The sequence below is a fragment of the Patiria miniata genome, unplaced genomic scaffold, assembly GCF_015706575.1.
Source record: "Patiria miniata isolate m_02_andy unplaced genomic scaffold, ASM1570657v1 HiC_scaffold_7, whole genome shotgun sequence".
NCBI classification, from domain to species: Eukaryota; Metazoa; Echinodermata; class Asteroidea; order Valvatida; family Asterinidae; genus Patiria; species Patiria miniata.
This window is the reverse complement of record NW_024037074.1, coordinates 7,665,139-7,686,934: the sequence shown is the minus strand read 5'-3', so window position 1 is coordinate 7,686,934 and position 21,796 is coordinate 7,665,139. Positions and strand designations below refer to the sequence as shown.

General features: G+C 41.2%; 2 protein-coding genes across 2 annotated transcripts; both read right to left on the bottom strand.

The window, feature by feature from the left end:
- Positions 1–144: 144 nt before the first annotated feature.
- LOC119746140 lies at positions 145–8,725 on the bottom strand. The gene is made up of 11 exons (XM_038222943.1): positions 8,250–8,725; positions 7,608–7,820; positions 7,036–7,220; positions 6,247–6,455; positions 5,557–5,653; positions 5,145–5,276; positions 4,576–4,773; positions 3,943–4,033; positions 2,410–2,533; positions 1,663–1,912; positions 145–829 (listed from the first exon to the last, which is right to left on the bottom strand). The coding sequence occupies exons 1-11, from the start codon at positions 8,597–8,599 to the stop codon at positions 672–674; spliced, it is 2,007 nt and encodes a 668-aa protein (XP_038078871.1). The 5' UTR covers positions 8,600–8,725; the 3' UTR covers positions 145–671.
- Positions 8,726–9,279: 554 nt separating this feature from the next.
- On the bottom strand, positions 9,280–21,790 carry LOC119718873 (tumor necrosis factor receptor superfamily member 1B-like). Its single transcript, XM_038188298.1, has 8 exons — positions 21,562–21,790; positions 17,908–18,054; positions 17,079–17,248; positions 14,512–14,611; positions 13,863–14,004; positions 13,345–13,605; positions 11,182–11,313; positions 9,280–10,593 (listed from the first exon to the last, which is right to left on the bottom strand). Exons 1-8 carry the CDS (start codon positions 21,595–21,597, stop codon positions 10,436–10,438), a joined length of 1,146 nt encoding a protein of 381 aa, XP_038044226.1. The 5' UTR covers positions 21,598–21,790; the 3' UTR covers positions 9,280–10,435.
- Positions 21,791–21,796: the final 6 nt, after the last annotated feature.

Here is a 21,796-nt window from a genome sequence, read left to right as displayed (position 1 = left end):
CCGACTGTGCATTTATGTGCACAATGAATGGGACTGATGTTCCTCTTAATACAAAATTCTGATATAAAAAAAACAATTTGGCTTGGTCCGAACGAGTTTGTTATAACGAGACTCGACTGTATAGTGCTTATAACAGTAGTCAACTTATTGCAAAAAAATATAGTCTACAACTGCATGTACATGTAACGGTACATACATGTATATGTGCACACAGGCCTATACCTTACATACCTACATCTAGTGTGGACATTCCTATGTCTTCGAGTGGGTAAAAGAAAAAACTTATTTTACACGAACTGTGAACACTCTTTCAACATGTTCAACCCAATCTTTTTCATCACAATTTCCTTGAGTGTACCTCTTCATTTTGCGACAGATAACCCTAACCCCAAAACTGCCTCTAAAACTGTTTTCCAGAGAAAGGAAAACCTTATGTGGACCTGGCTTAGTCCACACAAGGTTCACACAACCTGCATTGTCTGAACCTCATTTATTTTCAGATCCACACAAAGATGGCAAGGTTGGCACGTAACTACAACCGCCACGGTCAAACTGTAAAAAAAAACTACTGTCGATGCAATTTAATAGATCAATGCAATGTTAGCCAGTCTAGGTGGAAGTCACATCACTGTGTTTTGCCGCTTAAAACGAACTAATTAAGGTTGGGATTATCAGAAGAGTTGAGCAATTTCTTGCATGTACCTCTGGGTCATGACCTCTCGGTCTTTAAGGAATTGTGCGTAGTGTGTCGCTAAGGCCTCTGCATCAGGGTTCAGCGTCTTAATCAGATTGTAGATGTACTCTTTACGTAGATTGATTTCTGGAAACTCTGTTAATGCAATCAGAAATGAGGAAAGATGAATGAGGAAGACATGAGTTTACAAAGATCAGACAAGATGACTTGTTCATCTATTCATGTTTTTTTTAAAACAAAATGTGACCTGTTCTGTCAAAATCAGACTTTCTGGGCATCAGGTCAAAAATGAGATTTTTGCATATTGCTAAGTTATGTACATTTTCCTTTTAATAGGTGGTTTGATTTTTGAAACCGGACATTCCTGGGCAAATTTATGCAATTTTGAAGTTCGTGTCGAAAACTGGAAAACAGAGAAAATGGCAAATAAAGTTTGGGGTCTATTTTAAGACCTGTTTCAAGTGACATTTCTTTAACTGATATACTATACCTTAACAAATCATCAAAAATACTATATTTAGAGCTCAAATTAGGGTTTCAAAATTTTATAGTATATCTTAGACATGTTCAAGATCTCAATTTCAACCTCTGCCCAGAAGTGTCTGCTTTTGACAGAACAGGTCACATATATGCTTCAATTTGAACTCGGTGTTATACGACTTAATTTCAGCACTACTTACAGCACATAGCATATAAGGGTTCAATTTCTGACTTGTGTTTGGGTAGAAAACTGGGGTTAACACTGCGCGCTGCCATTATTAATCCTAGTGATTTTAGTTGATCTGAATGCGTTGATTTCAGACTGTATGATTTAATGGCAAAAGTCACATCTGTACAAGATTTTGAACTAGTACACCAAATAAGATGGTCCACAATTCTTTTATCAGATTTACTTTTTAAAACCGATACCGCCTCAGAAAGAAAGAGTATCAAAAAACCTTTGTACTACCTTTCTCAGCTGCACTTACCATTTTCATCGTCCCGTTGATAACTTTCCTCAAAATCAAAATCTCCCCCCTCCTCTTCCCTATCACCATCATCATCATCATCATCATCCTCATCGTCTTCTTCCTCTCTTTCTCTGTCAGCATCTTCTCCAGTCAGATGTAACTCCTGTAGATCCTTCAGATATCTCAATCTCTGCTCTTGCTCTATTTCCATGATGTCTTGAGCTGTGCTGATCAGCTGCTTCTTGTAACGAGCCTCAAAACTTGCATCCTATGTCAACAAAAATTGACAAAAAGTCTAAAACTAGTAACCACACAAAAATCCAATATTTTGATATTTTGAGAGATGCAAGACATGTGAAACTGCTGTAAAACGACATTTTATGCAAAAATGTGTGACCACACTGTGTAAAATTACTATTGAGGCCTTGAAACAAATCTTTCACATTGGAGTTCAATAGGAACAGGCTATTCTTTTCACAATGGCAGACTAGACTGAAATAAATATTATTATGAAACTTATGAACAGACGTGCAGTTTTTGTGCACATCAGAAACAAAGCTAGTCAAAGGTTGCCTAGCCTATCACTGTCAGGCTCCACCGCCCCCAACCGCCCCACCTATAGCTCCCCATTCTGCCCCAAACCTCCCAAATACAATGTAACACAAAATAGTACAGGTGTTTATGGGTAAGCAACTTGTGGCTCGTCACCCTTAAAATACACCCCCCCCCCCCCCCCCCCCCCCCCCGATTGTTATATGTGCTCACGTTGTAATATTTCAGGATAGACAGGACTGATTGATGCATGCTTTCCTCGTGAGCGAATTCCTGCTTCAACATCTTGACTCTGGCTACCCAAGGATTGACAGAAAGCTTGACGGCAAAACTCAACCTGTCACCAATTATCATCAGAAAAAAAAAAGAAAATGTATGAACGCCTCCGTTGACTTCTATTTCTAATATACCAACAAGAAAAACAGGATTTGGGGTTTACACTGTGAAGTTGGCAGAGGTTTAATCAAGTCAGTCTATCACACGTCAAAGTTAACATGTTAATCAAGTCAATCACAAGTCTGGTCACAATCAACAGGGGACTAACAAGAACAAAGGAATGCCTTTAATAATAATAATAACATTTGTAACGCGCCTTTTCCTAAGGTTAGAAAGCGCAACCAAGGACACCTCTGATAGTAGGAAAAACCAAAAAAGAACATTAACACAGTTCATTTGAATAGCTTGCGACTTGGCTTGAGACTGGAGGACTTGTGATTGACTTGTGATGACTTGTGACCGACTCGATTCCAACTCTAAAAGTTGGGGATATCCGCTCCGTTCACAAGTACCCCCTCACCGGCAAAGGAAGTAACAGATGGGGGTGACCGACCGACGCCATCTTGCCTGACTGCAATTCATTTGACGCGAAGCGCGGCCACTGCGTGTTCATTGTAAAAAATCCCCTGGTGAACGTGCCTCACACATATGGAACGGTGCGCGTAAACCAGCGAAATGTCCCACCTATGGGACGTCGTTGCTAGGTAAAAGGGCGCCCTCTTTCGTCGGCGCACGGAGCCCATACTAATAAAAGTGACTAGTTTAACAGTGAATTTGGCTCTGAGAAAACAAGCGTGTAATTATCCTTAACCCTAATGAAGCCATGATTTAAACACTGGACAAACACAAAGATTTTGGGAACCACTTTCACACTAGCAAAAATCCAAAACAGTTTTAACATGGGTCTGGTGCTCTACACAGGTAAAATCCAACCCTGGTCAGGACCAGGGTCAAGAGGCTCTACCCAGGTAGAAAATCCAAAATCTACAGCTGACCCCTCTACACACCATTGTAAGTGTGAAAGTACGCAATGCCTACACTCATGTTCGATGAGACCAGCTGGTGGGCCCAATTACATGGCTTATAAAAGCAGTTTACCAGCCAAAACTCCATGTGATTTTCATACTCAGGCTCACAAGCAATATACATCACATGGAGTTTTGGCTGGTAACCTGCTTTTATAAGCCAGAAATGGGGATATCTGGATATTGCCGGAGATGTAATCTGCGACTGTAGAACTGCACCCCAGACCATGCAGCATCTCCTCCAATGTCCTGTTTTGGAGCAAGTGTGCACAGCAGACGACCTTGCAGTCTACAATGATATAGCCCAAAAATGCGTCCAACAATGGCTGAAGTACATTTGATGTTTGTGGACACGCTAAGAAGAAGATAAGCCAGACTATTTTCATGCTAGGCAAATTTTGCGTGTTATTGGCCGGCTGTTGGTGATAAGGCTTTTAGTGTTTACCTTGCTCCTGTGTAGAGGGTACTGGGTGGCCGGGCCGAGTGGGGAATGATGCCTTGGAAGATGGCCACACGACCGTAACGCGGTACAACGCCTGCAAGCAGATTGAGAAACAATAAATAAAGGGTCAACGTAGCTAAAGAGCCCTTTACAACCTGGTCATAGGAGAGTGCCAGTGTGTCTACAAGGTCAAGAATTCTACATGGGTTATCTCTCAGGACGAACAGAGCCCACTGTCCAAAACGTCGAGTTCTACACTCAACCAGCCGGTTCTTTTCAGAACCACACTTTATCCAAGAAGACATTTCTTTCCATATGGTGTTACCCGCAAACTTCATAATTTATGGGTTATCTTGTTAATGAATAGCGGGAATCTCGGTTTAACATTTCAGGCGAAGAAAATTTGTGTAGAGATCGAAAAGTGAAAAATAAAATGAAAAGAAACACCCAATGAATTTGGGAATGAGAAACTTTTCCAGGTTTATTACAAAATTTTCTGTTATTCTCCTTTCACTTACAACACGACCATCAATGGCATTAGAATACTCCATCTTTCCACATAGAATTAATACATCATTTTGAACTACATCTATATCAACACAGATAAACTTTCACACACTATCTTAGGCTGCTTACTTGCTACATACTCCGAGTCGTCTCTATTATTTTCTCTGAACACCGTCTCGCCGTAGTAATTCTCCGTCCAGTTTGGTGTCAGGTAAAGAAGGAACGTCCATTCATCTTCTTTCTTCTCACAATCCTCATGGATGCGGGTGTGGTCATAGGCTCGGATGATGTTGCAGGCGATGTCATATGGAAACCACTTATCAGTGCCTAGGGAGAATTTCAAAACAATAAACATGTAACCAACAATGTTGCAGCCGAGATACATAAGTCGGATCAGTCCATCAAAAGTCATGCAGTCCCAATTCAACTCACAATCTATTCAAATAATCTTTGATAAAGGAATTTCTTTGTTATTTTTCATCCTCTGTTACTTGTGACTGGACTTCCATTTGTGAATTGACTTGTGATTTACTTGTGACAGGACTTGTGACAACTTGTGATGACTTGTGAGGACTTGTGAAGACTTGTCATGACTTGTGATGACTTGTGATGTCTTGGGATGACTTGTGATATTGCTTTGACGTGATCACAACTCTGTGCCACATACTGTACATGATCAAGTCCAATGGTCTCCGTACCTGATACATATCTTGCCACCTGTCTAGTGATGTTCCACATTCTACTCTGTACAAAGTCATCAATGTTGAATCCTGCTATCCACTGAACGTTATCGCTGTCACTATCTATGCTGTCATCAAAGAAGTAATTACCTGCAAATCAAAACAAGTAAACATTGGAAATATTTTGTTGGAAAGGAGAGCATATTGGTCCAAAATGTCCCACTTTTAGGCGAAGGGATTGATGAATTAAGAGCAGACAATACATGATTATCAAAACAAATCTGAGAGGCAAAGTGCCCACAATATATATTCCACAGATAGAATTCTAATGAACGGTCACGAAGAGTCTGCATGTTGTCAACATTAGCAGAAACATAGGCAAACTACATACAAACTTAAGTAACACTGTTTAAAAATGCCATAATCTTACCATGATTGGCAGTGAATTTTCGCAGTTTGTCCAGATCCTCTGAGCTAAAGAGGTCGTCAAACACAAAGACCTTTTTGCTGTTTTTCGCCACATATTTCTGAGAACAAAACAAGTTCAGTCTTCAAAATATAATCTATTTTTGACACAAATCGGGTCATCAGGTGCAACTTCACATGAAAAGTTCAACAAAAACTTTCCACAAACAAATGAATACATCAAAACTCCTATCCCAAATCCAATTTAGGGGAAACTCATAACATCAGTGTGCCAAATTGAGCCTGAAAAAGATGAAAAGAATTTTCCATGCTCCATTTCAAAATTCCAAAGACAAATTCCAATCACTTGGATTAAAAATAAACATAAGTCTTATTATACTCAGGGCTGTGAGTGACCACTGATAAAAATTGCTGAAAACAGCTGAAAAAGGTGTAAAAAAAGCTGAACTTTGGGAATCTCTTATACTTTTGTGCACAGCAATTGAAGAAAAAACTGAACTCCAAAACAAAAAAAGCTGAAATCAGCTTTAAAGCTGAGATTTCATACCCCTGTATACTCAAGGCCAGTACAATATTTATGACTGAGACACAAATAATGTCAATGAAGAATAGTGCTTTGTTAAAACCAAAGCACAGGGGTGGTGTGAGCAAGTCTAAAAAACATTTTGAGTAGAATCCCAAACTAAATATATACCATGGTGACGTGACTTCCAATATCCAAGCTTTCTGAGACAGGCTTGTTCATTGTGGCAAACAAGTCGGCTTCTGCCTGTTTCCGTTCTGCCGTGCTTTGTATTCTAGCTTGCTTGTACTGTTGTGCTTTGGTGTGATTCCGAGTGTAGTGGACCATCAGAAAGAATTGTGACTGCTTGAATGCCATGCTTGGCGGTCTGGTCAGGTAGTCTGCGGACAGAAGGAAAAGCAAGTCTCTGGTGTTTATCTCCCGTTTCCGCAGCATGGAATGACTGAGAATATTCCCACTCCCCCTGGATGGGATGCCAGTCCATCACAGGCTACTCCCCAGCTAATGCCAGTACCCATTTATACTCCTGGGTGGAGAGGCAAGTGGGGATGAAGTGGCTTGCCCAAGGACGCAACATATGACCAGCAGCTGGATTCGAACCCCTGACCCTCTGATCATAAGACTTAAACCTTTTGAGTAGGGTTTAAGTCATAAGACTTAAACCCTACTCAAAAGGGGGCGTCAGGTTGGCGTAGCGGTACTTTCCTCGCCTTCCACTGCTGTGACCCGGGTTCGAATCCCACCTGGGCCAATATGTGGATTGGGTTTTCAGCCCCTGCCTGATTCCGTGGGTTTTCCCCAGAATATTCTTCTAGGGTTTTCCTCCCACCTCTAAAAGCTTGCAAGCTACAGCTAGTGCCTAGGGCGCTTTTGAGGAATCCTTGGTTTCATTACCAGAAATGATTAATAATTAATAATAAAAAAGGGGAGAAGAGATTGACCCAAAACAGTGAAGCCTACCGATTGAACTGTCCCAAACGACAACCCTGTTGAACTTTGGACCGATGGTCGCAAACACGTCACTCTCCTCTAGGAACAGCAGTTCTCCGTAATCGTTCTTACGCCAGAGTTGGTTCAAGTACAGCAGGGCCGTGAGCTCAGTCTCCTTGTTTTGAGCATCTCGGTGCGGGTAGATGATATCACCCCTTTCAAAGCAAGCAAAAGTTTACTATTAAGATAGCGTTCATTTAAAGTTCTTATCCTGCGGTGTTTTGATCAAATCCATCTTATAGTGGTGTCTGTCGAAACCTGGTAGTATAGCAGAGTACCTGACCGCTGATGTCACGAATCGCTTTCAGATTATCGGATCGGGTACCCCTACCCAACTTTATAATTTAGTAACTTCTAAGAAAATGAAAAAGAAAAGGTTTGGAATGTCATTTCTGGGAAATTTCAAGTTTTGGGACTCTCATACACATGCAGTCTCAAATTCCTTCCAAAATAAGAGTCTCAAATTCCATACACATTATTGAGAGTCTCAAACCTTTGGGCTTGTATATGTGGACCTTGCTAAGATAAGTCTATTTAAATACCTTCTCAGGATATTACAGACAACTTTGTAAGGTTCAAATTTGTTGTCATCATCACTCCTCTGCCAAGCTTGAGATAAATTGGTCACCAGGCCGAGCATACGTCTGCCTGTCTCCGAGTTGGCAAATGTTTCTGTATCAAATGAAGACATCCAAGGAATGCCGCTTGAACCTCTTGAGTTTCTGTCATGAGTTGATCTGTTGTAACCATGAAACCTGCAATTAGAGAAAAGGAACAAAGAAAACTTTGTATAATTTCTCGAGGAATGCCGCGGAGGGAAAGTTTGCGAGAAATTCACAAATGAAAGGCTAAATTACCGAGACTGATAGGTTCGTCAGTCAAGAGATATTAAATGGAAAGATGACAGCACAATTTTGATGTATGAAAGGTTTATTTAAAAAAAATGGCGTGATCATGATGACATCTGCATCAAAAATTATTTTACAAAAAAAATCAAAATTAAAAAGAATCAAATAATTAGTTGCAACAAATAAGCAAGAAATAATTTTAGGGAAAATAGGCAGAGATGAAAATGATTGCAATGACACAACAAGCACGTACAGTGCATTAAAGTTCTAGAACTACGTACACATGGTACAATGCAAAGTTCTAGAAAGATAAGTAGAATTCTTTACTTAAATTACCTCCACACTCCAGCCAAATGGATGTAGTCTTGCAAAGTAGTCTGCGTCTTGTACTCCAAAACATCGTCAAAAACGGCCACAGAACGACCGTCTTTTGTCTTGAAACTGGATGACAGGTTTCTAGTGAATCTCTCCTGACTTTTCGCAGCACCGTTATGGAGGTTTGAGGCAACGCCGAAGCGATTTGGATCCGGAGCCGGCCAGAAACGAGTTGTCGCTTCGTGAAATGTCACAACAGACTCCACAGTGTCTTGGCTGAAACTTTTGTCGAAGTTTTGCACAAAAAGTAAAAATAAAACTGCTATTAAACTGACGTCCAAACGTTTACATGTCACTTCAGTACAAGCCATTGTATTGATGACGGTATTGCAACAAATTGTTAATTATCTAACTAACACATTTACGGCTGGCCAGATCGAGAACAAATTGACAGCATGCAGCAGAAAGAAACTTTTTAGCAAATGCTGTCGATGGCCGGATTACCGTCCACACCAAGCGGATCTTTGGTCCAGTCCAGATCCGTACACCGTGGCCCTCGCTCGACCTCTAGCTGTTTGGCTTGTATGCTGCCCTCATTGTTCAATCATTGACATAATGTGCCTGCAGCATGCGGGGGGCGGGGTCGCGGTACATAACGTACATGTTTTTTTTGTGCGACTGTTAAAAAAGAGACTTTGAAATAATTAACAATGGCCTCTCCAACACAGTGGTACAGTACATGCAGCAAATGTAATCTTGGAAAGAATTAATGTAGTATCCCGATGGTTGCTTTAGTGGTTGTGTACAATTAAGTCGAGAGTTATCTGAGAGCATCTTCAAAGTATTTTTTTTCCACAAAATTGGAAATGTTTCTCAGTCTGAGATACACGTCTTAATTCAACATTTTGCAATGACTGACCTTCAGAATGCAACATTCTTCCCGCAATCTTTACCTTTAATAAAGGTTGCTCAGTTGCAAATGATTTCATGGGCCTTAATCATTAAGCCATCGATTGGAAGGTGTTATTTGAAGAAAGTAATAAGACAGCAATTACCAGACAACACGTGCGCATTATCTTTAATTGAGCTATTAAAACTAAACCCAAACTTCATTTCTGCGACAATAAAATGCTTATATTACGTAAACAAATTTCAATTACAAAAATATGTCAGCCATAAGTTATTTGAATACAATCTTTAAAATAGAAAATTACAATGTGGTATATATTTACATTCCATTGTTTATAAGAATAAAAGATGACACAAATAGGAAATATAGAAAAGTTAGACTACAGAAACCAACTTTTGTGTGACTAATATGCATGGTAAGCATGACAAATGGATCATCCACACATGAAGTGGACTGATGAGTTAACAATACCACACACAGTACTTATAAAAAGGCATAAAATGAGTACATGGATAGAAGGGATAGAAAACTGCACACTACAGTCTGCAAATATATTCAAAAATACTCAACATGAAAAGCAATGAAAAGATTTTTTAATCTTTATTTAGGTTTGAATTAATAAGGGAAGGATCATTTATATTTAAAAAACAAATAACTTGGTAGTCTCATTATCTATATTTCTAATTAAGGCACACAAGTTAGCATGTTGCAAGGAATTTATATATCTGTAATTCAATCACTGCAATGAGGTCATTTCAATTGATCACAAGTTATTGGGTGCAAATTAATAAGTCACTCACTATTGTGTAACTATAAATTGGTTGACATGATATGGCTCATCACATAAAGTGGGCACAAATTATATAAAGGCATACATACGCTAAGTACATGGATATTAAAAAAATAACTCTCAAAAAAGAACGTGAAAAGCAAAGACATTTCAAAAGGACGGTTATTTAAAAAAAAACTTGGTTTGTGTAATTATTTCTATTTTTAATTAAAGCACACAAATTTAGCATGTTGCAAGGAATTATATAGGGACATTTATTCTTGCTATATTCAAGCATTCATAGGCCATAATGAATTTCAATGTATGTTTTTTATATACAAATGACAATAAAGAATTCTATTCTATTATATTCTATTCTATTCTGGAATTGCAATGAGGTCACCAGAATTTATTACAAGTCATCAGGTACAAGCTAGGTTACTCATTTTCATCAATTGTAAATTCATAGTGACCTGACTTGTAATTGACTTTTTGTCAGTAACCGTACAAATCTGATCTAACTAAACTTCATTTGGAGGGTTTAATTTTAGCATATTCACGTTTGTACTGTTTGTACCGGATATAGCAAGCTAATGCAAACTGTAGAGCGACATACACAAGTATTGCTCCAGCTGCTCCCAATGCAATGTAAGCTTCTGGATGCCACGCACAGGCAAGCAGTGGATCTAAAAAAAAAAATTAAAAAAACTCACATAAGTTGCATGGTTTTATCTAGAGAATACAAAAATGCAACATACACTGGTAATTAGTTGTTAATTGATAGCTTGTCTGCTGAAGGGAGTTTATTTCAGTTTCATTTATTTTAAAGCACAGTACATATTATCTTCAAAAGGGCAGCATTTCACAACGGTGGCGTAGCCAGGATTATTTCAATTGGGTGGGGGGGGGGGGGGGGGGGGGTACCAACATGTTGTAAGGAGGGGAGACCAACAACTTTTCCCCAAACATTTCCAGGCCAGGCAAGTGCTGCAAATTCAAAATGCAGGCCTTTTGACACTAAAGAGGCCGGGTGCTCTGAATTTTTTGTTCATCAAGTTCACATTTCACAAAGCCGTATACTCTAAAAGATAAGACTCTCTTAGCAAGCGGCCAATGTTGTGTCGTTTTGTGTAGGGGGAGGGAACCATTGGGGGGGGGGGGGGGGGGGTGCGTACATACATGACCCCCAAGACCCCCCCCCCCCCCCCTCCCCTTCCCTCGATTCAAAAATAACAGGGTGATATATTTCTGGTTCCCTTTTCTGAGCAACTCACCTGGTTTGGGTGTAGAAGTGTCAGCTTCTACATGTTCAACTGGAGCGGATGTTTTTGACAGCTCATCTGCAGGTGGTGTGCTCTCTGAAGTTCTTAGTTCAGGAGTGTCGGTGGGTTTATCTGTTGCATAGCCTGTGATGGGCAGAAATGATCAATTATATCTGTAATACTTGAGCATCTTTGGTCAAAGAACATGATATGCAAGGGAACATATACATGAAGGGTTATAATTACCATGCATACACACAAGTTGACAATAATGACTATCAACTATTTTGAAACTGATTATTTGTAAAGAAAGTTTGACAAAAGTAATTAAGCACCTGAAGAACTAGATTTAATCTAGTTGTTTATGTACTTCATTAATTTTGTTAAATTTTCTTTATCGGCAGCCCTTTTAGTAGAACTGGGGTCAAGTAAATCAACAGGTCAAGTCACAAATGAATCAGGGTATAAGTAATTAAGTTATACTTGCTTCAGTTGTAAATTATGGATAAACTGTGATTGACTTGTTTTGGTTTGTGATAACTTGTGATGCTTTGTGATGACCAGTGTTGTAGGTCTCGAGACCGGTCTCGGTCTCGAGACCGGTCTCGAGACCACTTTTTGCTGGTCTCGGTCTCGGTCTCGGTCTCGGAAGCTGTGGTCTCGGTCTTGGTCTCGGTCTCGGTCCCCTTTGGTCTCGATATTTTGGCTGGTCTCGGGTCGAGACCGGCAATATGTAGCTTTTACAGCTTGATCGATTACTTTGTGTTCACTTCGTTCAGTACCGTTGTTATTTAAAACATTTGCTAGCCCGTAGATCAAGCTTGTTATATATCGCGGTCGATTTGGACTCGACTGCACGTTGGAAATTCCCCAAAGTACATGTAAAGCTGCAGCAGTACCAGTCACTGAACGATTTGGAACAAGTTCGGCATTTATCTTTTGAGTCGGCCACATAAAGCAAAGTATAAACTTGTAACAATTTATGCAATAAGGGTCAACCATTTTCGGGGATTGTGTAGTTTAGCCCACCCCTGTGGGCGTAATCACTTGCATTTTGTATTCTGATAATAAATGAGGTGCTTCAAATTAGTGATATTTTCGACCCCACACAATGTTCTCTTTAATTTGGGACAGTATTTTGAAGAAAAAGTAAATTTTTCTACCTGATTTTCCAGCTTTGAACTCACACACTCTTACCAGTTACCACTCACTGTTGCCATGAGAGTGTATGATGAGACCCCATTTTCTGGCTGCTCATTTTGAAGTACCCCATTATTCCTCAAAAATTAAAATCCCGTTCAGAAAAAAATTAAAAATCCATATCTGGCACATTCTGGCTACCACCTCGCAACTTGTGGGTCTACATGTACAAGTCCACATTCTATGACAAAAATTTAAAAAATAATTCAACATTTTCTAGCTCCCATTTTTAAAATCAAGTACACAAGTCTTGTTAGAAGTTAAGTCCTAAATTTATTTTAGGAAAAAAGAGGCAATGTAAAATTAAAATTGCATCTTTTATATCCGTTAGAAGTCATAGCTGAAACCAAGGGGTGACTGTGGAGTTTAGGATCCGAGTTCCTATAACAGATGAAACATCTACCTTTAACTTTTTACTTTTGTCACGATTGGGTGCAGACAACATGTCAAAGCCCATATTTCTTAAGTGTAACTACTTTTTGCTCAAGTAAGGTGTCATGTATCAATTTGTCAACACTGCCACTGGTCAAAATTTTGGTCTGTATTCTTTGTGAATAGAAAGGTTACATTTTTCAACTATAATAACGTGTCTTGTTCTTTTTATTTCGACTATTGTTATTTATTATCAGCGGTCTCGGTCTCGGTCTCGGACCATATTGGTCTCGGTCTCGGTCCGCCTTGAAGGGGCTGGTCTCGGTCTCGGTCTCGGTCTCGAATCTTCAGGTCTCGGTCTTGGTCTCGGTCTCGGACTATCCGGTCTCGACTACAACACTGGTGATGACTTATGATGACTTTAGTTTTTACAAATTGTGATGAATTGTGATTGACCTACGATTGACTTGTGATGGCATGTGATCACCTGTAATTGACTTGTGATGACTTGTGACAACATCTGACGACTGTTATGACAAGCCAACTTGAATGTCAAGTTCATTCAAAAAATAGTAGCATATATAATAGTAAGTCAAAACTTGCTTTGTTCTGGTAGTTCTGGACTTGGTGTGGGCAAACTGGCATCTTGCTTGCAGGCCTGTTCTACCACACAAGGTTCCGGAGTAGGGCACGGTTGCGAGGCTGCTACATCATCATTCAGGCACACGTTATCTGCAATGGCATTTCCCTGTCGAATCAGACAATTCCGGTGAGGTTCACAGCGTTTCCATTTGCCCCCCATCGCTTTGAAATAACCTCTGGGGCAAGGTACGCAGATGAACTCAAACAGGCCTGCTTCTTGAACTGAAAGGGAAACAAATCAAAGGAGAATTTCTTTCATTTGTCATTTTTATGTTTCTCACATTAACAGTAAATTCAAGAGTGATGACTGATCATACATTTAGAAATTTGCCTTAACATGCAACAAACCCGATCCCTCATTTTTACCCTGAATTTTTTTTTGCTGGAAGCACAGGTCCAGCCTACTATCCTCTGACTACTGAGTCAATGACTGACAATAGTCACTATAATCTAAATAGTCAATATAGGCTAGAACTAACTCTGTTTCCGTTCTTCGCCAGCATAGCAGTGTGGTTTTTGCCGACAAGTCTTGGGTATATTGCCAGTGTCAAAAGGGTCTGGATTGAACCACTCTTCATCGCACCTACAGTGAAGATCAGCTCTGCGGGTGCAATCTGACACCTTTAAGAAACCAAAGAAATATCACAACTTTTTTTTAATTTATACTGATCCTTTGTCAAATAACCAGCTTTTCATAATCTGTTATTCATAAAGCTGAAATTTGTTTTCTCTTTAACCCTCCATAGATTCATGACATGATGATAAATATACGTATAAAAATGGCCCGGGGATGGATTCCAATTAAAGCACCCCCTTAATTGCATCAGATTCAGACCCTACGCCCTCCCCACTTTTTGAATTTATTATTGCTGGCCCGCTAATCGGCGCACAATACACGACATTACCCCACCCCCGGCCAAAAAAAAATGTTTTTGTAAATACATGTATCGTCTATTGGTGCATGTATATGCTAGGAAGTATGCAAAAGTTGACTTGACAGATTCCAAGCAGTGAACAACTTGATGACACAAATCTAGTGCTCCAAAACGGGAAACACAATCACAGCGACCTTGTTCTATAAGAATTTTCCATTGTGTATTGATGGAATCATTACAATATTGATTGTACCTTATGCTGGTTGGCATTGCAGCGTGCGGAGCATTCATAGGGCTGGGTGCATTTGTTATGCTTATCCATATACTGCAAACCAATATTAACATGGACACAACTGCAAGAAAACAAATGCCAATTCAATATTTCACCAGGCTTTAACTCCTGCTTTGCGAGTCGAATAAATTGTTTATTTGTTAAACTTAAAATTTCATACTGGAATTTCTATGATTATTTGAACTCTGAACGCATTTCCAGGTCAGTTCTATTACCAAATTGTTTCTCAAGTAATAATAATAATAATAATACAGAATATTTATAACGCGCTCTACCAAGATCACAGCGCCTAACAAAAGGGTGCGAAAAAAATCAGAGGAGTCGGGTCAATAGAACAACAACAAAAACAACATTCATGGGGGGAGGGACACAGGCATTACATGGGGGGAGGGACACAGGCATTAAGAGAGATCTGGGAAAAGGAAGGTCTTTAAAGAACGTTTGAAAGTTGACACCGACTCTGCCTCTCTCAGATCAACAGGAAGCTCGTTCCAAAGACGTGGCGCTGCTACCTTGAAAGAGTTATCCCGGCTCTCTTGTTGGATCTTGGGAGAGAAAGCCGGGTGCGATCAGAAGATGAGCGGAGTTGGTGTCTGTGGGAAGCTGAAGCATTGAGTAATTGTATAAGATCAGTCAAGTAGGATGGGGATAGGGCATGAAGGCACTTGTATATGAGGGTGAGAATTTTAAAGGAGATCCGTTGCTTGACAGGGAGCCAGTGAAGCACTGCCAACAGGCCAGCAGAGGGCTGGTCCCGTCCACACGCAAAGACTAGCCGAGCAGCTTTATTTTGAAGGCGCTGCAAGCGCTTAAGGTCTGAATCACGAGCACCGAACAAGAGAGAGTTGGCATAGTCTAGACGGGACAGAACTAGACCTCTGACGGCCTGATGGCAGGCAGCTTGTGTGATGAATCGGCGAATGCGCCAGAGATTGCGTATGTGGAGGTTAATGGTCTTGCAAAGAAAATTAACTTGCTGGGACATATTTAGAGAACCATCCAAGGTGACACCTAAGTTCTTAATGGACTTGGAAACAGGAATAGAAAGACTACCTAATTTCAACTTAAGGTCGAAGAATGTAGGTAAAATACGGCTGTTGGCAAAGACAAAGAATTCGGTTTTGTCCTGGTTTAACTGCAGCATGTTGTGAATCATCCATTTGTTAATCATGGAAACACATGACGATAGCTTGGATAGCACGCGCTGACAATCACCCTCAGTTCGAGGCTCAAATTCGGCATATAGCTGAATATCGTCGGCATATGCGTGAAACCCGATCTCAAATTCACGAATGATTTCCCCAACCGGTGTTGTGTACATGATAAAACCAAGGGGTCCTATTATGGAACCCTGTGGCAAAGAGAAGGTGAGTATGTGTTCTCTGGAAAAATCACCTTTGATAGAAACCTTGGTTGAACGGTCTTTGAGGTATGTGCTAAACCACGACTTGACAGTGCCACGAATACCAAATTGGTTGTCTAGTCTCTGTAGCAGAATGTCATGGTCGACAGTGTCGAACGCGGCCGACATGTCTAGTAAGACCATGAGGACGGCTTTGTTTCGATCAAGAGATCCAAGAATATCATCCCTGACCTTGAGAAGAGCAGTCTCCGTACTATGATGTCTTTTGTACGATGACTGGAATTGCTCACCCAGATTGTTGCTGTCCACATGGTCTATGACTTGACACACCGCTGCCTTCTCAATAACCTTAGCCAAAAATGGGATGTTCGACACAGGACGATAACTCTTCAGGTTGTTATGATCAACAGGACTCTTCTTTGGTACAGGTGTTATAATAGACTGTTTGAGATTCATTGGGAATATACCTGATGAAAGTGATGTATTCACTATCTTTGTGATGACCGGTAACAATGAGGGAATATTTTCTTTGACTAACCAAGATGGTAAGGAATCAAGCGAGCAAGCTTTGTTAGAGAATCGCATGATGATCTTTTCAACGTCATCACACGTAAGCTGCTCAAATTCAGTCATGATAAAGGCAGTGGGAGCCGGCAGCTGCCCAGTGACATCAGTGGCATGTTCGGAGCTCACATGGGTCCTTATTTTCTGTACCTTCTCAATGAAAAATGTCAAGAAATTGTCAGCAAGCTCCTTATTAGATTCATGATCAGGGAGTTAGCTGGGAGTCTGGTTGGTGTGTCATGCAGTAGCTATTTTTTTAGCTTGCCTCATCTTCCACCAAATGTGACTCAGATTCCTGCCTTGGCCAACATGTCGATTGTGTTTTCAGTCCCTGCATGATTCCATGGGGTTTCCCTAGAATATCAATCTGGGGTTTTCTTTCCTCTTCTCAAACTGTAATTTCTTATGTCTTCTCTCTACATTCTTAGGCTTGCGAGCTGCAGTGCCTCGAAATGCTTTTGAGGAATGGTTTTTATTACCAGAAATAAATGTAATAAGTTTCCAGCACAAATGTTTCTCTTTTCTATTTTAAGAGTGCCAATTTCATTGCTCTAAGCATAGAAATATTTGACTGAACAAAAACAAACTGCTGTTTACGTACTCTGTGTCTTTCCCTGGTGAAGGAATTGTTTCCCCTTCGTCGCATTGGCAAAACTCTCGAGCGTAATGTCCTGGTTTGCAGACGCTACAGCAACACAACCTTCCCTGTTCATCCCGATGTTCGTACGTTGGATCATGAATGTCTCTATCATGCAGTATACAAAGTTCTTCCTGTAAAACAAATGTCAAATACATTTATTTCAGTGAGGAAATTTGATATAAGAAAAATCCTGGATATTTAAAAAAACAATGAGGCCTTTAACAGTTTTGAAATCATCAAATTTGTGTGTACTAGTGTGCATGTTTATTCATAAACAAAAAACTTGTACGAGAGGGGTGCGATCATGCATTCACTTGAGCATTTTTCTTAACTGTACAAAAAAGGGAAAGTTGGGAGATTCACATACATTGCCGATGGTGCCTGGCGCTCATGCAAAGATGCAATATGGCTTAGTGCATACACATTCAGAAAATTTTTTTAATAGTATTTTGTGCCATACTTGCGCGACCCGGTACACACACACAAACACATTTGTTTATGGTGTAAATCGAGGAATTTCTTTAGTTCCTCTTCCCTTTTCCTTTGTTTATACTCTTAACTTTTTTGCAACAGCTCTTATTGGTTCTGTACACGTTTTATAATCGAGGTCGTTCTCGATTTGGTTCCTATCCTTGATTCATTGATGATGTTGCACGTGTGTGTCCTCGATTTACCCCATAAACACGTACACAGTGCGTCCCATCTCTGAATCATAACCATCTCTGAAAAATAAAATTACAGAGATGAAAAACAAAATACTTAAGTATTTTGTTTTTCATGTTAAACTAACATTTGGGCCGGGCAAGAAGGTATTGTCAGTAGTACTCCTGGGCTCCTGGCTGTGCAGAGCGCCTGGGGGCTGCAAATGTCTCTTCAGATTGCTTTCATAGGCGACGGCGGACCTATACACAGCTACTCCAACCAAGGCAAGTAAAACCTGCAAGGGAAATCAAACTTTCAAAATCATGTAGGCAAAAAAGTAAAATAGAGAACATTTTTCTGGTAACACCATGTGGAAAGATATTTCTTCTTGGAAGAAGTGTGGTTCTGAAAAATTGGTACGTATGCTTCGGACAGTGTGCTCTATTGGCTGTCCTCAGGAGGGTGAGTAAGTGTTCTCTTTTTTATCTCATCCGCCATGCAAAGCTTCAAGTGATATAAGAAAAAAGTAGTCGAGCTTAATTGGCGCAGTTTCAGCTGCTAGGCAGAAACGTTTGCCCAGCCGGAGCAAATTTAGATGATGAGAACCAGTACCAGTACATCACATAAAATTATGGCTAGTAACCCATTTTTGCTTATTATATAGTTCACAAGTTCACGAAATTGGCCCCTCTGAACACGGGAAAACCCGGCCGACTTATGTTGTTTATGTGAGCTAATGTTTATTAGCTCTACTGTGTGGAGTGCTAGTTACTAGTAGTTCTAGTGCTCCACTAATTAGATTTAGATTATGAAAAAAGTAAGACTGCTGCAAACTGCTTACTGACTGGGTGGACCTGAAATATATAAATCTAAAAATTAATGTGGCCTGATGTTGCGAACTTAGCAAGTTCTTCTTCAGAGGCTAAAACAGAAATGACAGAGGCACATACATTAACAAGGGGGTGCACACAAACATGCAGGGATGAAAGAAGAAACACAAAAGGAGGATTAGGTGGGAAAGGTGAGGAAAGATGCAGGGGAGGGTGGATGAGAGAACATAGAAACAAAGGGAGATGGCAAACCACAAGGGGTCTGGTATGAACAGGGGAGGGACCAGAAAGGGGAAGGATCAAAGGTCACAGGGAGTGGGAACGGACAAAAGAGTGTGGGAGTGAAGGGGGATTATGCGGGGGGGGGGGGGGGGGGGGGGGGGGGAAGGGGGGGGGAAAGGGGGGGGGAACAGTATGGAGGTGGAAAGGGATGAAAGATGGGGGAAGATGGGTAAACACAAACAATGAGGACCAGGTGGATTATCTGTAACAGAAGACAATGGAGGAAGAAAAAGATTAATCATTTCCAAGTTGGATGTTGAGACCATGTGGTTGAATAGTTCGAAGACGATTCATCCACAATTTCTCTCTGCTGAGGCGAACTGAGTCCTTGCGATGGCCAAGAGATTCAATGCCCTGCAAAATCATATCAGAAATGGAGTGGTTAGGCAGGTTGAAGTGATGACCAACAGGGGTGTCTAGTTTCTTGGTGTTGACCGTTGACCGGTGGGCATAGAAACGCTTCTTGAGCGTATTCTTAGTCTCACCTACATACTGCACTCCACAGACCCTGCAAGAAATGAGATATATGACATTAGGGGTGTTACAAGTGATGTTACCAATGGTTCTGTGGGTAGTGACAGAAGAGTGGCCAGAAAAGGAGTCACACTCCTGGATATGAATCTGGCAGACAACACATCTGGAACTGCACTTGAAAGTACCATGCTGGGTGGGAGGGGATGCATCTAACGAAGGGACTTCAGCTCGAACAATCAAGTCCCGTAGATTTCGAGGACGCCTGTAAGCCAATGTGGGGCCGTTGGGGATGGCGCGGGCAAGGCGATCTGAAGTATGGAGGATATGATGATTGTCATTAGTGATTCTGCGAAGGGGAGGGAGATTGGGGTGAAACGTGGTGACCAAGGGAATCATGGGTTTGGCCATGGCATCAGGGGCCTTTCCCGTGAGAGCTAGATTTCTGGGGATAGCTTTAGCTCTGGCAATGGCACGATGAACTTGGCGAGAGCTGTGACCCCTGGCCACCAAGTTGTTCCTCAGTATCTGTGTATGGCGGGAGAAATCGGAATCATTAGAACAAATTCTTCTGAGTCTGAGTGCCTGGCTAAACGCTATGCCAGTTTTGCAGTGCCTGGGGTGACAGCTGGAGGAGTGGAGGTACTGGTGGGTGTCTGTGGGTTTGGAATACAGGTCAGTGGTTAGTGAGTTGCCTTGTTTGCGGACGGTGACATCCAGAAAGTGGGTTTGGTGAGCCGAGAACTCCGATGTGAATTTGATGGTTCTGTGGAAGGAATTGATGTGGTTAGTGAAGGTCAAGAGACTGTCCTCATCGCTTGTCCAGATGAAAAAAACATCATCAATATATCTCCACCAGATCCAAGGGCGACATGGGGCCGAGGCAAGAATGCGTTCTTCGAGGTCACCCATGAAGAGGCAAGCCATGGATGGGGCCATGCGAGTGCCCATTGCAGTGCCGTGTACCTGTAGATAGTGTTCACCAAGGAAGGAAAAATTGTTCTTCGTTAGTATAAGTCTCATGAGGGTGCCAACATCACTGATGGGAGGAGTCGTGTGTCCTGCCTTGGCCAGAGCCAAGGAGCAAGCACGAACACCCTCCTCATGTGGGATGTTGGTGTACAGAGATGAGACGTCGAAAGTCCCAATGATGGCCGTGCTGGGAATCTGGTCCTTGATTCCTTCAAGCTTGCGTAGGAAGTCTGGGGTGTCGTGAATGTATGACGAAATCTGTGGGACAAGGGGTTTGAGAAAACTGTCAATGAACAGGGAGATGCGTTCCGTGGGTGAGCCATTACCGGAGATGATGGGTCTACCGGGGTTGCCAGCCTTGTGAATCTTGGGTAGAAGGTAAAATCTGGCAGTCCTACAATCACAGGGAGAAAGAAATTTGTGAGCTTTCTTGGACAACTGGTCACGTGATCGCATGTCGTCAAGTACCTGTTGTATATCTTGACAGAAAGTGCCTGTGGGGTCAGAGTCAAGGCGGGTATAGTTAGTGCGATTACCCAACTGGCGGTGGGCCTCATCAATGTACTGCTGACGATCCATGATGACCACAGCTGAACCTTTATCTGCTGGCTTGATGATGATGTCAGTGCAAGAGCGCAAAGAGTTGAGAGCCAGGCGCTCCTCTCTGGGGAGATTATCATGAGTCCTGTGGGGGAAGTTGTCCGGGTTAGTGACTTGGGAATTTATAACTTGAACGTATGTCTCTATGGCTGACACACGATTTAGACTAGTTAGAGCTATATCATGAGAATATCTACTGAGCAGTATTATTATGTTACCCCAAAGTTTGCCCAAACCGATAATATTTGACTTATAGCTTGAATTGTCCAGCTTTCCTGGCAAATCTCCCCATTATGTCATGGGCCTATCACAAACGAAAAGTGATTACTTAATAACATCCTTTGTGACTGTCCTATTTTTTCTTTAAAGTACTACATACATGACATAAAATCCCATTGGCCATATGTCTTTACAAATATTCTATTTTGACAGAGTTTTAAGGCGCCCAGGCCGGTGTGCTAGCTTCAGTGCTTGTCTGCGTGATCGGTGAAAAGTATTCTTGATTCACTTTTATATATGCCAGACATTGGCCGTGAAGAAGTACGGTATAAAGTCATGATTAACACTGACCTAGTTTGCAACTTGAAAAGAAAGATATGTTATTGCATGTATTGCTAGAAAAGTTGGACCACAAACTGAATACAAACCCAACAGTCACACTTCAAAGTCTTCATCACGTTCATGGCGATTTCTTTCACACACGTATAGACGTACTGCACAGTTAACTTGTCAAGCTTATGAGACGAAAAATACCAGATCTTGACTTCAAAAGTCGGGAATTGTTTAAGTCTAACCTACGTACGCAATTATGTTTGTGGAATGCGTGAGGGAAATTCCCTGCCCCAAATATAACACGACGTCACGGTACCAGCGCGCGGTGGG